This window comes from Schistocerca serialis, chromosome 9 (genome assembly GCF_023864345.2).
Source record: "Schistocerca serialis cubense isolate TAMUIC-IGC-003099 chromosome 9, iqSchSeri2.2, whole genome shotgun sequence".
Classification (NCBI taxonomy): domain Eukaryota; kingdom Metazoa; phylum Arthropoda; class Insecta; order Orthoptera; family Acrididae; genus Schistocerca; species Schistocerca serialis.
In genome coordinates this window covers 35,653,951-35,671,706 of record NC_064646.1, presented here as the reverse complement: position 1 = coordinate 35,671,706, position 17,756 = coordinate 35,653,951, and the positions used below count along the sequence as shown (strand labels likewise).

The 17,756-nt window shown below is 44.5% G+C and overlaps 2 protein-coding genes across 8 annotated transcripts in view; one reads left to right on the top strand and one right to left on the bottom strand.

The window, feature by feature from the left end:
* LOC126419883 (trichoplein keratin filament-binding protein) overlaps positions 1 to 17,756 on the top strand; it is a 791,911-nt gene that overhangs the window by 450,152 nt on the left and 324,003 nt on the right. The window lies entirely within an intron of this gene.
* The window catches only part of LOC126418803 (peptidoglycan-recognition protein SB1-like), a 143,892-nt gene that overhangs the window by 4,711 nt on the left and 121,425 nt on the right, over positions 1 to 17,756 (bottom strand). Inside the window, exon 4 of the mRNA XM_050085738.1 lies at positions 4,126 to 4,339. Within this exon, the coding sequence (XP_049941695.1) occupies positions 4,126 to 4,339 (214 nt within the window). The remainder of the gene's footprint in view (positions 1 to 4,125; positions 4,340 to 17,756) is intronic.

The following is a 17,756-nucleotide window of genomic DNA, read 5'->3' as shown; positions in this document are numbered from 1 at the left end:
CTCCGAGCAAGGCAACTAAGTGCTGAGGGACTGGGCTCGCATTCGGTAGGTTGGTGGTTTGAAAACCTGTCCGGCCATCCAGATTTACATTTTCTGTTTTCCTTAAATCAGTTAAAGCAAATGCTAAGATGGTTCCTTTGAATAGGACATGGATGATTTCCTTTTCTATCCTTCCCCAACACGCTCCATGTCAAACTACCTAGTTGTAGGTAGGATGTTAAACCCTAATCTTTCTTTCTTCATTCACACTGCCCGCTACACGTACCTCCTATACCATATTAATTATTCTTTGTTTCCTGAGAATTTGTCCTATGAATTTATTCCTTATATTGTGCCATAAAAATATTTTCTCCCCGATTCAGTTCATTTCGGTTCAGCTCTCTAGTTGTCCGATGTACTCCTTCAATCCTCAACTTTGTACTGTCCACTCTCCCCCGCCGCCCTACACCGAACCCAGGGTTATTGTGCGGTTCGGCCCCCAGTGCCCCCCCCCCCCCCCCCCTCATACCAGACGAGTGTAACCCCATATGTTTGCGTGGTAGGGTAATGATGGTGTACGCGTACGTGGAATTGGTGTTTGCGCGGGCGGATTCGTGCCGGGGTCCGGCACGCCTTCCCGCTCGCGAAGCAGCGGGTAAGACCGCGCGGCTAGCCGGGCGGGCTATTGTGTAGTTAGTAGGGGGAAAAATCACTGGCAGGAGGAAGAGCAAAACCGCTGTACACCAGGCAGATAACAAAAAGAATTCTGAAACTGACAACATACTCTAAACTGAAGACTTTTGCGGAAAACAGGGAAAAATAGACAACGAGATTTGCCGATCAATCTACAGGTTGAGAACGAAGGTAGCACTTAGCATTTCTGTTAACTTTAACTGTAGTTCAGACTTCATATTCAGACGCAGATGTCAACTGCACCGTTATTGGATGGCCCAGGTGGTCTGGTAGCTGGGGTAAGTGAGACCGTGCCAGCTCAGCGGCACAGTGCTGGTGGCCGGTAACACACTTTCGTGTTCAGATAGCGCGTGCGACTGAATGATTCACTTCTTGCTGCCGCCCCCCACTGCTGCTGGATTTTTGTGGTGATTCAAGGGTGTGGTTCTTAGTACTGGCATATGTCTAATTAAACAAACAGCCTTCGGGGAAAGAATGGTATTGATTTATACACGCATAAAGGAACACTGTAAGTTTTGTGTATTTACACAGAAATATCTTATCGGCATCTACATCCTGTAAACCACTGTGAAGCGCATAGTAGAGGGCACTTACTTTATCACATATTAAGTTTAATTTCCATTCGGTGTGCGTAAGGAGCGCCGGAAGAATGACTGCCTAAACGCCCCTGTGCATGCTGTAATTAGCCTAATCTTGCGCTCGGGGCGCATAAGCGAGCGACACGTAGTGGAGCTGTAGTACTTTCCTAGATTTCTCACTTAAAGCTGCTGCTTGGAAGTCTGTAAGCACGCTTTCGCAGGATAATTTGCGTCCGTCTTCATACATCAGACAATTCAGTTGCTTCAGCATCTCTGTGACACACTACCGTTCGTCAAACAAACTGTGACCATCCGTGCTGCCCTTCTCTGTATATGTTCCATATCTCGTGTTAGTGATATTTGATACGGGTTCCACATTCCTCAGAAATATTTTATTGTGGGTCACGGATGTTTTGTAAGTAATCTCCTTTGTAGCCTGCATTTCCCTAGTGCACTACCAATGAAGGCACTGTTTCAACTACTGCAACTACAACTGAGCCGGTGTGATCATTCCAGTTAATATTCCCACAAATTGTTACAGTATTACGTATTTGCCGACCGATTCCATTTGTGACTTGTTGACATTGTAGCCAGAGGATATTAAATTTTTGTAATTTTGTGGAGTGCACAGTGTTGTATTTCCGTACATTTAAAGCAAGCTGCTAATCCTTGCACCACTTCGAAATCTTGTCAAGATCTCACTGAACATGTGTGCAACTTTTCATTATAGATCCTGAATCATCTGCGGAAAGTCCATGAGATTATTTTTAATACTGTTCGGAGGTTGCTTACACATATATTACTGAAACGCCAGCGTCTGGTACCAGTTGCAGCGTATGTACAGGATAAATTCTATTTTCAGTACAGGGTGATTCAAAAAGAATACCACAACTTAAGGAATTTAAAACTCTGCAACGACAAAAGGCAGACCTAAGCACTATCTGTCGGCGAATTAAGGGAGCTATAAAGTTTCATTTAGTTGTACATTTGTTCGCTTGAGGCGCTGTTGACTAGGCGTCAGCGTCAGTTGATGTTAAGATGGCGACCGCTCAACAGAAAGCTTTTTGTGTTATTGAGTACGGCAGAAGTGAATCGACGACAGTTGTTCAGCGTGCATTTCGAACGAAGTATGGTGTTAAACCTCCTGATAGGTGGTGTATTAAACTTTGGTATAAACAGTTTACAGAGAATGGGTGTTTGTGCAAAGGGAAAAGTTCTGGACGGCCGAGAACGAGTGATGAAAATGTAGCACGCATCCAGCAAGCATTTGTTCGCAGCCCAGGAAAATCGACTCACAGAGCTAGCAGAGAGCTGCAAATTCCACTATCAACTGTATGAAGAGACCTACGAAAAAGGTTAGTTACGAAACCTTATCGTCTGAAATTGGTTCAAGCACTGTCTGCAGCTGATAAGATTAAAAGAATCGATTTCTGTGATTTTATCCTTGCTCAAATGGAAACAGATGAATCTTTCGTTTCAAAGATTGTGTTTAGTGATGAAGCAACTTTCCACACTAACGGGAAAGTCAACCGTCACAATGTCTGTATATGGGGCACTGGGAATCTGCGGGAAACAACTCAGTATGAACGTGACTCGCCTAAGGTGAACGTTTTCTGTGCCATTTCAGCCAATAAAGTTGTTGGTCCCTTTTTCTTCGAAGGTGCCACTGTAACTGGACTACAGTATCTGGAGATGTTAAAGAATTGGCTGTTCCCTCAGCTCGAACAAGAAGCACAACAATTCATATTTCAGCAGGATGGAGCGCCACCACATTGGCTCTTATCTGTCCGTAACTACCTGAACGTCAACTACCCGAGGCGATGGATCGGCCGCCAGGCAGCCCGTGACAGAGCACTTCATCACTGGCCTCCAAGAAGCCCTGATCTTACCCCCTGCGATTTTTTCTTATGGGGGTATGTTAAGGATATGGTATTTCGGCCACCTCTCCCAGCCACCATTGATGATTTGAAACGAGAAATAACAGCAGCTATCCAAACTGTTACGCCTGATATGCTACAGAGAGTGTGGAACGAGTTGGAGTATCGGGTTGATATTGCTCGAGTGTCTGGAGGGGGCCATATTGAACATCTCTGAACTTGTTTTTGAGTGAAAAAAAAAACTTTTTAAATACTCTTTGTAATGATGTATAACAGAAGGTTATATTATGTTTCTTTCATTAAATACACATTTTTAAAGTTGTGGTATTCTTTTTGAATCACCCTGTATTTCTCGTAGTGACCGAATTTAAAAATGTAACATGCTTTCATAATCAGTTCATTAAGACATATATCTTATATTAAAACTTTAATACAATAAGACAAATGTTGCAGTTACGAACTGTGTGTTTGGCTTGAGACAGCGTAATACACCGCGCACAGATACGCGGACTATAAACGCGTACGTTTTAAACTATTACTTATTTACTATTAATTCTATCAGTATCCACATATACTACTGAATGTACCTGCAAAATTATCATTCTACGACACAGTTAACAAAATATGGCGTCATAAACATTGAGATGTGTGAAAAGTCCGCTGTCGCTTAAAACGCGACGCAAATTTCCCAGACTAATACTGGTCCACTTAGCGACTTCCAACAATCTTTAAGGATAATTTCAGACTTTTCCTCGCTTATAAACTTGAATACGTTTTATGCATGGAAGCTCGATGCTTTAAAGAATCGAAGGTTTACTGGTTGGTATGCAATAAGAATAGAAGCGGTCCCAACATCCATCCCTGTAGCTTGGCAGAATTTATTTCCACACCTGTGGAAGACTGCATCCAGGATACAATGACGCGCCCTGCCTACCGAGAAGTTCTCGGTCCATTCACAAGTATCGTTTTATCACGACCAGATGAGAGAACATACTCACTTGTAGCCGATGTCGTTCCACTTGTGCTGGAACTGGTGCATGTCCTGCATGGTACGCATGGCCTTCTTGCAGTCCTCGGTGGTGGCGCAGAAGCCCGGCTTGTACGTGTGGTGGATCACGACGAACGGCACCGGCGTCTTCATGGTCTCGCGGGCCGTCGGCGGCCGCGCCCCCCACTGCGCCCGGGTCACCATCTCAGGGCACCGGTCCGGGTCTGCAAAGTTAGGCGGCTGGCGGAAGTGCTGCCTCCCGAAAGAATACACTCTGCCAAACATTGTTCTAGCGTGTTGAAGCCTTAATCTCCCACCGTGTACTTCAATCAAGTTTGGAATGGGCAAGTGGCTCAAATCGGGGAACTGGATGAAATAGTAGCAGTAAACACCGTAACCAATCATCAGTTTATTGGTTGGTTTGATGGAGCACCCCAAGATCTACTCTCCTCTGCCGTCATTAATTATACAGGGTGAATCGGTGATGACGTTAAAAAGTTGTAGGGATGATGGAGAAGTGTAAATGTATCAATTTCAGAAAAGGAACCCTCGTCTGGAAGCGAAGTCGAAATTTAAAAACAAAAATCGCTCTGATATCTGTTACAGGGGACGTCTTTTACTGCAAGATCTTTGCTTTCCATATTTTGGAAGGAGGTGGTATGGACTAAAACAAGAAAACATAGTTCATTACACATGGGGCTCCCAAATGTCTACCTTAAGAGGTATGAGCATTTGTTCAGGAGGAAAGATGTGTTTCACAGTAGCTAAGATGAACATATCCTCATATCTCTTAAGGCATGCATTTTAGAGCAAGTAGTGTGTAAGTCTGTAAGTCCAGGGACCGACGACTTCAGCAGTTTGGTCGCTTACATTCACACACATTTGAACATTTCTTGTTTTGATCCGTACTAACCTTCTCCCAAAACATGGAAAGCAAAGAGCTTGCAGTAGGAGAGATCCACGATTTTAGCATACAACTTTCGACTAGGTCGTTTCCGAACCAAATTGGTACATTTCCCCTTCTTCATCAGCCCTCAATGTCTGTAACGTCATCACAGAGTCACCCTGTACGTTTCCCGCCCGTCTTCCCCTACAATGTTTCCCCTCAATTCCTCAGGTTTTAACACACATTTTGTCAGCCTAATCCTTTACATAGTTTGCGTTTTCCGCATATATCTTTCCTCGCCGTTTGTTGCCAGAACTTCTCGACATTTGTGATCACGCCACTAAATTTGTAACATTCTTCTGTAACACCACATGTCAAACGCTTCGGTTTTCTGCTATTCCGACTCTCTTTCTAGTCTATGAGTAACTACCTACAAACGCTCTGCTCTATACGTACATTCTGAAAAATTTGATTTTCAAATTGTGTCCAGGCTTTCATACTAGTAGACTTGGGAGAAATGCTCTTGTTGCCAGCGCTAGTCTGTTTCAGTTGTGCTTCTTGCTTCGTTTGTCATGTATCAATTTGTTTGTAAGATAAAAACATTCTTTCACTTCGTCTACTATAAGGTCCCTCAGTTTACATGTCGAGTTCATTGGTAAACTTGTTTCTGCCTCAGTCAGACCGCTTGTACTACAACGAAATTCAGCTTATCTGTTGCAGAGTATGTCAGGAGAGGGGAAGAGTCCCTGCATAAGCTAATAGAAAAAAAAGTAGATTACTCCAGTTTTTTTAAAAAAAGAGCTTTAATGTAAATAATCCTTCACATTTCTCTCTCTCTCTCTCGGTGGTCCATTGATCGTGACCGAGCCAAATATCTCACGAAATAAACGTCAAACGAAAAAACTACAAAGGACGAAACTTGTCCAGCTTGAAGGGGGAAACCTGATGGCGCTATGGTTGGCCCCCTAGATGGCGCTGCCATAGGTCAAACGGATGTCAACCGCGTTTTTAAAAAATAGGGACCCCCATTTTTTATTACATATTCGTGTAGTACATAAAGAAATATTAATGTTTTAGTTGGACCACTTTTTTCGCTTTGTGATAGATGGCGCTGTAATATTCATAAACACATGGCTCACAATTTTAGACAAACAGTTGGTAACAGGTAGGTTTTCTAAATTAAAATACAGAACGTAGGTACGTTTGAACATTTTATTTCGGTTGTTCCAATGTGATATATGTACCTTTGTGAACTTATCACTTCTGAGAACGCATGCTGTTACAGCGTGATTACCTGTAAATACCACATTAATGCAATAAATGCTCAAAATGATGTCCGTCGAGCTCAATGCATTTGGCAATACGTGTAACGACATTCCTCTCAACAGTGGGTAGTTCGCCTTCGGTAATGTCCGCACACGCATTGACAATGCGCTGACGCATGTTGTCAGGCGTTGTCGGTGGATCACGATAGCAAATATCCTTCAACCCTCCCCACAGAAAGAAATCCGGGGACGTCAGATCCGGTGAACGTGCGGGCCATGGTATGGCGCTTCGACGACCAATCCACCTGTCATGAAATATGCTATTCAATACCGCTTCAACTGCCACGCGAGCTATGTGCCGGACATTCATCATGTTGGAAGTACATCGCCATTCTGTCATGCAGTGAAACATTTTGTAGTAACATCGGTAGAACATTACGTAGGAAATCAGCATACACTGCACCATTTAGATTGCCATCGATAAAATGGGGGCCAATTATCCTTCCTCCCATAATGCCGCACCATACATTAACCCGTCAAGGTCGCTGATATTCCACTTGTCGCAGCCATCGTGGATTTTCCGTTGCCCAATATTGCATATTATGCCGGTTTACGTTACCGCTGTTGGTGAATGACGCTTCGTCGCTAAATAGAACGCGTGCAAAAAAATCTGTCCTCGTCCCGTATTTCTCTTGTGCCCAGTGGCAGAACTGTACGCGAAGTTTAAAGTCATCGCCATGCAATTCCTGGTGCATAGGAATATGGTACGGGTGCAACCGATGTTTATGTAGCATTCTCAACACCGTTTTTGAGATTCCCGATTCTCGCGCAATTTTTCTGCTACTGATGTGCGGATTAGCCGCGACAGCAGCTAAAATACCTACTTGGGCATCATCATTTATTGCAGGTCATGGTTGACGTTTCACATGTGGCTGAACACTTCCTGTTTCCTTAAATAACGTAACTATCCCGCGAACGATACGAACACTTGGATGATGTCGTCCATGATACCGAGCAGCATACATAGCACGCGCCCGTTGGGCATTTTGATCACAATAGCCATACATCAACACGATATCGACCTTTTCCACAATTGGTAAACGGTCCATTTTAACACGGGTAATGTATCACGAAGCAAATATCGTTTGTACTGGCGGAATGTTAAGAGATACCACGTACTTGAGATATTTGGCCCGGTCACTATCAATGGACCACCCTGGGTAGCTCCCAAGCTGAAAGAGATTTCGGTTAAATGCGGTTTTCATCTGAGAACAGACGACATACAAAATGCATTAATCCTCGCAGTTCTACTACTCAGTCGAGATTTTATTGGAAGTGAGTAACTAAGCTGAAGAGGCTGGTCTCACCTCTGGCACTTGAATGAAACCTTGAATTCATCTCGCTTTCGGAGACTGAATGGGTTTCCGCCACGGCGGCCTTTGTAAACTAGGTCACTGCGTCGCCACCTGTTGAGTCGGTGGTCAGCTGGAAACAGAGCGACTGCCGAGGTGGTGTTTTTCTTTTCTGCACAGCTCTATTGGTTGCGTGTCTTCACGGCTGATCGCGTCAGCAATCCACGTCTCGACGAGGAGAGCAGTCACGGGGAATGACGGGCCGGAACAGCGGGAACGGCGGGCAGGTTCGCTGCTTGCCCAAGTGTACCCGTCGAGACTTGTTCGACGACTTCAGTCCTCGGGGCGACGTGGTTTCCTCCTCCAAGAAGGAAAGTGATACATGACTGTTTCCAGTTATTAAAACGAAACGCAGTGGTCCATTTCACGTGGCCTATTATATGCAGGCAAGATTAATAAGAATTCCGCCTAAGCCTCGGTCTGCGGTTGTAAGAACAATGACGTGCATATCGCTCCATCTGTATGTTCGCCCCCTGTGAAAGTTATTTTCCGAAAGTGTGTGATTTCCTAAATCCTCCGATTGTTAACTCTCCTTCCGTTTCCTTCGTAATTAAGAGGAAAGATTTCGCATGGGCCGAGAATCTAATGCATATGCTAGCAGTTACAGAAATTTACAATTAAATTTTCGCGAAAATGTTCGTGAACAGCCACCCACACCCTGCCACAGTGGATTACATCCGATTTATTTTCCGTCAAGTGTCAGTGTCCCAGTAAGCTGTTTCAGGTATGATCCAATGATATGCTATGGCCAGGTTAGAGACTGTTTCGTATGTTAAACGTGATACTTTGGATTCACGCAATTAATCTAATTACGATTTCGTAATTGTGGTGAATACATTAAAAGACAGTAAATAATCATTACTAAGAAGTACCGGTACAGCCTTTCTATCGGTGTCTGATTTGAAATGGTTCTCATACAACATTTTATCCTCCTCGATAAAATGCGAACTTGCGCAAGTCTCAATGTTCATACTGCGCAACTTTTGAAGGAGGAAAAAAAAAAAGTGTCTCTGATCGATCAGTGTCTGATTTGAAATGGTTATCATATATTATTTTATCCTCATCCATAAATGCGTATCTGCGCAGCAGTCTCTATGCTCATTCTTGTCAGTTATGCTTATGTTAATTCTACAGCGTTCCATCCTTTTTTTATTTTATTAAATTTTTTTTTTTCAAAAGTCGAACTGATCGATCAGTGTCTGATTTGAAATGGTTCTCGCACAACATTTTATCCTCATCGATAAATGGATATTTGCGCAACAGTCTCAGTGCTCATTCTTGTCAGTTATGCTTCTGTTAATTCTGCAGTGTAACATTTTTTTTCTCAAAAGTCGCACGGATATTGAGCGTCCATTCCCTGGTTGATATATAAAAGCGTCTGTACTTGCAATTCAACACTGTCCATATCACTGAGAAGCTTAAATACATTGATTATTTCATAATCCTCAGTCGCAAAAACAGTAATTATGGAAGTGTAGTGAACCAATGCACTAGGTGGACTACAGAGGACGAAGACTGCCCCAACTCGCTCGCATGGCACACGGGACCCCAGCGACGATTTCTCGGGCGTCTTCGCCAGTCTTTCTATCAAGAAAAAGAAACGAGATGACGAAAAAAAAAAACGAAATTGGTGACGCATTTACAGCAACTAGTGTAGCTGTAGATAATGTTGAAATTCCGAAGGTAGCGGAAATAATATACGAGGACCGAAACATTGGCTGTAACTTGTACACAAGCCACACTGTTTCCCGTGTTGTTCATTCTGCACATTGGCCGCGCGGGGTAGCGCGGTCTCGGGCGACTTGCCACGGTCCTTGCGGCTGCCCCGTCGGAGGTTCGAGTCCTCCCGCGGTCGTGGGCTTGTGTGTTCTACATAGCGTAAGTTAGTGTAAGTTAGATTATGTAGTGTATAGTCTTAGGGACCGATGACCTCAGCAGTTTGGTCCCATAAGACCTTACCACAAATTTCTAATTCTGTACACTGACAAGCAGGAAAAGAACCCGTAGAGAAAAACGTAATTAAAGTTCAGGGAGAAGAAATAAGACTTCGAGTTTTAACTATTACACTTAAATCTGTCAGAGACGACAAAGGACCCGAAAGAGCAGTTAAACGGAATGGGTAGTGTCGTGAAAAGATGTTAAAAGATGAATAACTACAAAAGTAATACAATGTAGTCCTGTTAAATCAGGTGACGCTGAGATAGTTAAATTAGGAAATAGATTACCGAAGTAGCAGAAAAGTTTTACTCGTTGTATAGCAAAATTAGTGAACATTTCCAGGTAAAGATGCATTAAGTGCAAACGCAAGCAACAAAAACGTGTCTGAAAAATATGAACTGAAGGACTGTTTCTAGAATGTAGTGTGGTTAGAAAGTGAAACTTGAACGATAAACAGTTCAAACAAGAAGAGAATAGAAGCTTTTGAAATATCACTCCACACGAGAATGCTGACGATTGGATGGGTAGATCGGATAACTAATGAGCTGGTACTGAATCGACTTGAGGAGAAAGTACATTTGTGGCACTACTTGACTAGAACAAGCGATTGATAGGACACAACCTGACTCATCAAAGAATCTTCAATTTGTCAAGGGAGGGAAGTGTGGGGAGAGCCTAAAAATTGTAATAGGTAGAACATGGCTTCACTACAGTAAGCAAGCTTCAAATGGACGAAGGTTGCAGTTATGCTAAGATGAAGTGGGCTGCACAGGAAGTGGGCTGCACAGGATAGACTACCGTTGAGAGCTGTATCAAACGATGTTTCGAACTGAAGAAAAATAACAACTACATCAGCAACAGCCATTATTAAACATGGTATTTACTCACGGGCGATGTCGGTGAGTTGAAGCGCCGTTGCCAGAAGCAAAGACAACAGGGGCGACATGTCGAATGGCCGGTGGTGTCCGGTAGTGCGCGGGAGTCCAACGAGTACTGACCAACTTCCGCTGCGGAGGCCACGCTTAAAACAACCGCTGCGCCCGCCTGCTTCTGCCGCCGCTGCGCTCTCGTAGCTGGTATGACGTCATTTGCCCGTCCGCACAGCATTTTATCGTCCTATCATCCAGTATGTTAGCCGATAGCGCTGGACGGACGTACATTTTCCTGGATCAGTCTGTCTCTCCCCACGCTCTGCGATTCCATGCTTTCTTCGCTGTTATTTTTGAAGACTACTGGTACTTCATCGTAGGCTAATACATCACCTGTCTTACGAATTCGTTCGAGGGATAAATCTCTCCAAGTGCGCTTTGCTAAAAATCTCTATCTTCCAATACGTTGCTGTGTGACAATTATTAATGAATGTGACAAATACCAATTTGTACCGTAGTACGGATTCCACTTCACTATGTAGGTCCCATTATTGCTCGGTGCATCAATCAGTTCAAAAGCCAGATTGAGGTGAGTGCGTATAACCTCCAGTAGAACCATGTGCAGCGAAGTACTCGAGCGCACAGGCAAGCACAATCGCAAATGTTTTGAGTGACTGGGCCATCATTAGAAGTTGTACGCTGAACAGCCTGATTTCACAGTAACATCACAAGTTTTGGCATGTATTGATGGCACACTGCGAAGCTACAAAGGAAAGATACCCGCAGTGTACACTAAACACCAGGTGTGAGTTGAAAGATGCGACACTACTGTCGAACTGACATCAAAAGTAAAAATATAACCCTAACTCGGTAACCAGCATTAACTATAAGGGGCGATCACAGAGTTTCCGTTCCAAGGCTGCACAGTCCACAGTCGGTATATGCCAATCAGGTAAAATCGCCTTGAACACTGACGCACCAGGCTGAAGGTACTGGTTTGGTAAAACACCGTGACCTGTTGCGCGAAGAAGCCCGGAACTCCCTGCTGCAAAAGCTCGTCCTCCAGCGAGGGATCGAGACTTTAGGGCGGGTCTGATTTACGACATTTGCGATATGGGGACTCGCGTTATTAGGGAGCAGCAACCCCATTTGTCGCATATTTCCCAGACGTTTCAGCTTAATTGCGCGCCGTAATATCTCCATTGTTGCGCAACACCGTGATAGACACACCTGGTTCCTTGAAATCAATAACCAATAGGCATCCGTAAGAACAGGGTGAACATCACCTTTCCCTCAGATGCCTGGTTCTTACACTTCTTGGGACGAGGGGACGATGGATGTCACCACTGCATCGTTTACGCTTTCAGACTCTCGTTCCTGTAAAGCACGAAGCTGGCAACCAGATCGACCGGCGTCTTATGTCGAATAGCAGTCAGCAGAGAACTTGGTGCACCATTCCACAATGGTGGTTTTCAACAGATACACTGCCCCATACGCATTCGTCTTCTTCCGATGGATGTCTACACGCTTGTCCTTCGGCAGCCAAGAAAAGAATTACATTATCCTGTTCGGAAGCATTTAGTAATAACGTCGCCATAGTTTACGTTTCCGCATTTACCAAGCGCTCGTCGAAAAGATACGAATGCCACACTAATCCCTTTGCCTACATGTAGGTGCTTTTATACCCGCATCAGAGAGGCGCTACGTTGCATATACGCTGCAGCAACGCCCTCAAACAGAAACTCTGTGATCGCCTCTTATATGTGAAAATATTTGACAGATATTACGAGTTTATGAATTCAACTTTAATACATTTGTCCTAAGCAGAGTGAAGCTGAATTTCCACAGCATATGCGAAATATACACTATGTGATCAAAAGTATCCGGACACCGCCGAAAACATACGTTTTTCATATTAGGTGCATTGTCCTGCCTCCTACTGCCAGGTACTCTGTATCAGCGACTTCAATAGTCATTAGACATCTGAGAGAGCAGAATGAGGCGCTCCGCGGAACTCACGGACTTCGAACGTGGTCAGGTGATTGGGTGTCACTTGGGTCATGCCGGCCGCTGTGGCCGAGCGGTTCTAGGCGCTTCAGTCCTTAACCGCGCTGCTGCTACGGTCGCAGGTTCGAATCCTGCCTCGGGCATGGATGTGTGTGATGACCTTCGGTTAGTTAGGTCTAAGCAGTTCTAAGTTCTAGGGGACTGATGGACGACTCAGATGTTCAATCCCATAGTGCTTAGAGCCATTTGAACCATTTTTGAACTTGGGTCATATGTCTGTACGCGAGCTTTGCACACTCCTAAACATTCCTTGGTCCACTGTTTCCGATGTGTTTATGAAACGTGTGAAAGGACACGTACAGCACAAAAGCGTACAGGGCGACCTCGTCTGTTGACAGACAGCCGACAGTTCAAGTGTTCAAATGTGTCTGAAATCTTGTGGGACTTAACTGCTAAGGTCATGAGTCTCTAAGCTTACACCTTATTTAACCTAAATTATGCTAAGGACAAACACCCACACACCCATGCCCGAGGGAGAACTCGAACCTCCGCCGGGATCAGCCGCACAGTCCATGAAGCAGCGCCCTAGACCGCTCGGCTAATCCCGCGCGGCGCTGACAGTTCAAGAGAGTCGCAATGTGTAATAGGCAGTCATCTATCCAGACCATTACAATGGAATTCCAAGCAAGTACTATGACAGTTAGGTGGGAGGTGAGAAAAGTTGGATTTCATGGTCGAGCGGATGCCCCATATCACGCCGGTAAATGCCAAAGGACGCCTCGCTTGGTGTAAGAAGCGTCAACATTGGACGATTGAACAGTGGAAAAACGTTGTGTGGAGAGACGAATCGCGGCACACAATGTGGCGATCCGACGGCAGGGTGTGGGTATGGCGAATGCCCGGTGAACGTCCTTTGCCAGCATGTGTAGTGCCAACAGTAAAATTCAGAGGCGGTGGTGTTGTGGTGTGGACGTGTTTTTCATGACTGGGGCTTGCACCCCTTGTTGTTTTGCGTGCCATAATCACAACACAGGCCTACATTGATGTTTTAAGCACCTTCTTGCTTTCCACTGTTGAAGAGCAATTCGGGGATTGCGATTCCATCTTTCAACACGATCGAGCAGCTGTTCATAATGCACGGCCTGTGGCGGAGTGGTTATTACACAATAACATCCCTGTAATGGACTGGCCTGCACAGAGTCTTGACCTGAATCTTATAGAACACTTTGGGATGTTTCGGAACGCCGACTTCGTGCCAGGCCTCACCGACGGACATTGATACCTCTCCTTGAAGAATGGGGTGCCATTCCCCAAGAAACCTTCTAGCACCTGATTAAAGTATTCCTGCGAGAGTAGAAGCTGTCATGAAGGCCTAGTCTGGGCCAACACCATATTGAATTCCAGCATCACGTTGTCAGTCATTCTCAGCCAGGTGTCCGGATACTTTTGATCAAATAGCCCACGTACCTCCTTCCTGTTGCTTTTGAATATATTACATGCTTTACAGCCGAAATTATTGGTTTCTTCAAAAAATACGTGTGAAACACGAACTTAATAAAAATGTAACGTGCACTACCCGCATTTCAGTGCTACTCACAATTGAAGAATAAATAGATTAGTGCATCATTTATAATTTACGTCAGAATACGCTCTTAATATCTTTCGAATACATTTAACGAGTTTTCTCTTGCCACTGTGTTTTGCCTGCTGTAGTTCGCAACACACCGATAATATTCTCATCTCTACATTTGTTTTATAATATACGCAATATACACTGATGAGCCAAAATACTTTAACCACCTGCCTAATAACTTGTTTGTCCGTCATTGGAACGAAATGCGAGTGTTATTCGAAAAGTAAGGAACGATCGGTCGCGGACTGGAAACCACAGTGAAAATCCGATGAAGTTTTGCACAAATGTGTTGGGCAGTGTCTCTAGTACGTCCGTTACGTCGTTCTTTTTAGTTCTGAGCACACAGGGAGCACATAAAGGCACCTATAACAATATTGTCTCCCTCAAAGTACGAGGGCCTGGTGAGTAATCTTGCCTGAAGCTATGCAGCCAACATTAAATAACTGTCGTGTGCTTTCTTCTACAAGACAATTCTCAGCCGCATTCTGCAGGGGCAATGAATATGCTCCTGCATCGTTTTCAATTGGAAATGATTGATTACCCACAATACAGCCCGTAATCGTCTCCATCTGAGTTTCATCTCTACTCACAAGAACCCTGGCTATAAGACAACATTTTGGCACAGACAACGATCTGTAGGCCAGCGTAGAGAATTGGCGAAAAGCGCTGGCGGCTGCCTTCTATAACGAGCGTATTGGAAAGTTTGTACAACGCTACGACAAACGTCTAAGTCGGATCGGCGACTATGGAGATAAGTAGCTGGAAGTTGTAGCTAACTGTTGCAAATACAACAGTTTTGATTTTCACTGTGGTTTCCATTTCGCGACCTATCGTTCATTACTTTCCGAATAACCCTCGTACATCACTGATTCTGCGTATCAGACATCCGGCAGTTTGTTGGTAGCTTTGTGGAGGTATGTGGCATTAGATGCCTCCTACGCAGAAGTCGTATAATAAATAACGGGCCGCTGATTTGCGTACGCGGTGATGGCGCCCGACAGCGACCCAGATGGGTCGCCGCGACATCAATGTGAGTTCACTATAATGCTCCTCAAAGCACTGTAGCACGGTTCTGCCTCCGAGACACAGACAGTTATACTGCTGAAAGATGTCATCGCCGTGGGCGACGGTCGAATCCTGATGGTCCTATACCCATTGCAATCGTAATTGACGATGTCGTTGGGCCAACATGTGAACACGTGGGGGTGGTCTACTGCGGAGCTCTATGCTCAACAATTTGCGATGAACTGTCTGCTCCGTAACACTTGGGCGTGCACCAGCAGAGATGCCACAGATCACCATCCATCCTAATTTACAGAGCAGGCAAGCCTCCAAACGACACATTGTGTGGAGAGTCCTGGACGTCCTCCTGTTTAGCACCTAGTTGTAGTTTCACTGTCCTTCTACCTCTTTCCGTAGACACTTCAGACAGCAAGTAGCACGTGAACATTCGACCAGCTTAGCCGTTTTCGAGGTACACATTCACAAGCTCTGCGTAATAATAATCTACCGTTTATCAATGTCGCAAGTCATTGTATTTCCGCATTTGCAGCCCATATCTTCGCTAGGGTGGTCCCCCTTCCGTGCCTGCTCCGCTTACTGAACTTTTGCTATCGCGTCACGTGCCCGTAACGCCATCAGGCGGCATCCAAAGTCGCGGTGGAAAGTGATCATAATGTTTTGGCTTATCGGTGTATATCTTTGCTTTTTAGCGTCTACTTCACGACTGGAGTAATTGTCAATTTAATTGTTTTGCGTTTTATGCACTAAATACACTCAAAAGTAATTAATAGTTGCCGGCCGGGGTTGTAGGCGCTTCAGTCTGGAACCGCGCGACCGCTACGATCGCAGGTTCGAATCCTGCCTCGCGCATGGATGTGTGTGATGTCATTAGGTTAGTTAGGTTTAAGCAGTTCTAAGTTCTAAGGGAGTGATGACCTCAGATGTTAAGTCCCATAGTGTTCAGAGCCATTCGAACCACCTCTGCTTACCTTTTTGCACTTCCTGTCGATCTCATACGTTTGTATTCCTTTACGCCTGCTTCATTTACTGCATTTTTATATTTTCTCCTTTCATCAATTAAATTCAATATCTTTCCTTTTACCCAAGGATTTCTACTAGCCCTCGTCGTTTTACCTACTTCATCCTCTGCTGCCTTCACTATTTCACCTCTCAAGGCTACCCATTCTTCTTCTACTGTATCTCTTGCCCCTGTTCTTGTCAATCGTTCCATAATGCTCTCTCTCAAACCCTTTACAGCCTCTGGTTCTTTGTGTTTATCCAGGTCCTATCTCCTTAAATTCCTATCTTTTTGCAGTTTCTTCCGTTTTAGTCTACAGTTCATAACTAATAAATTTTGATTAGAGTCCACATCAGCCCCTGGAAATGTCTAACAATTTAAAACCTGGTTCCTAAATTTCTGTCTTGCCGTTATATAATCTATCTGAAATCTTCCAGTGTCTCCAGGCCTCTTCCACGTATACAATTTTCTCTCACTATTCTTAAAACAAGTGTTAGATACGATTAAGTTATGCTCTGTACAAAATTCTGCCAGGCGGCTTCCTCTTTCATTACTTACCCCCCCCCCCCTCCCCCCAGTCCATATTCCCCTAGAACTACTTAAACCTAACTAACCCAAGGACATCACACACATCCATGCCCGAGGCAGGATTCGAACCTGCGACCGTAGCAGTCGCGCGGTTACGGACTGAAGCGCCTAGAACCGCTTGGCCACCACGGCAGGCAAGCAGGGGTGGCTAGAGGACAAATGTAAGGATGTACAAACATGTATCATTAGGGGTAAGATAGATATTGCCTACAGGAAAATTAAAGAGACCTTTGGAGAAGAGAGAACCAATTCTATGAATATCAATAGCTCAGATGGAAAACTAGTCCAAAGCAGAGAAAGGAAAGCAGAAACGTGGAAGGGGTATATAGAGGGTTTATACGAGGGCAATGCACTAGAGGGCAATATTATGGAGATGGAAAAGGACGTAGATGAAGATGAAATGTGAGATATGATACTGTGTGAAGAGCAGGACACAGCACTGAAAGACCTAAGTCGAAATGAGCCCGGGAGTAGACAACATTCCATTAGAACTACTGACACAGCCTTGGGAGAGCCAGCCCTGACAAAACTCTACCACTTGGTGAGCAAGATGTATGAGGCAGGGGAAATACGCTCAAACAAGATGAATATAACAATTCCAATTCCAAAGAAAGCAGGTGTTAACAGGTGTGAAAGTTACCGAACGATCAGCTTAATAGGTTACGGCTGCAAAACACTAACACGAATTCTTTAGAGACGAATAGAAAAACTGCTAGAAGCTGACCTCGGGGAAGATCAGTTTGGATTCCGTAGAAATGTTCGAACACGTGGGCAATACTGACCCTACGACTTACCTTAGAAGATAGTTTAAGGAAAGGCAAACCCAACTTTCTAGCATTTGTATCCCTAGAGAAAGTTTTTGACGGTGTTGACTGTAATACTCTCTTTCAAATTCTAAAGGTGGCAGGGGTAAAATACAAGGAGCGAAAGGCTATTTACAATTTGTACAAAAAGCAGATGGCAGTTCTAAGAGTCGAGGGGTATGAAAGGGAAGCAGTGGTTGGGAAGGGAGTGAGACAGGGT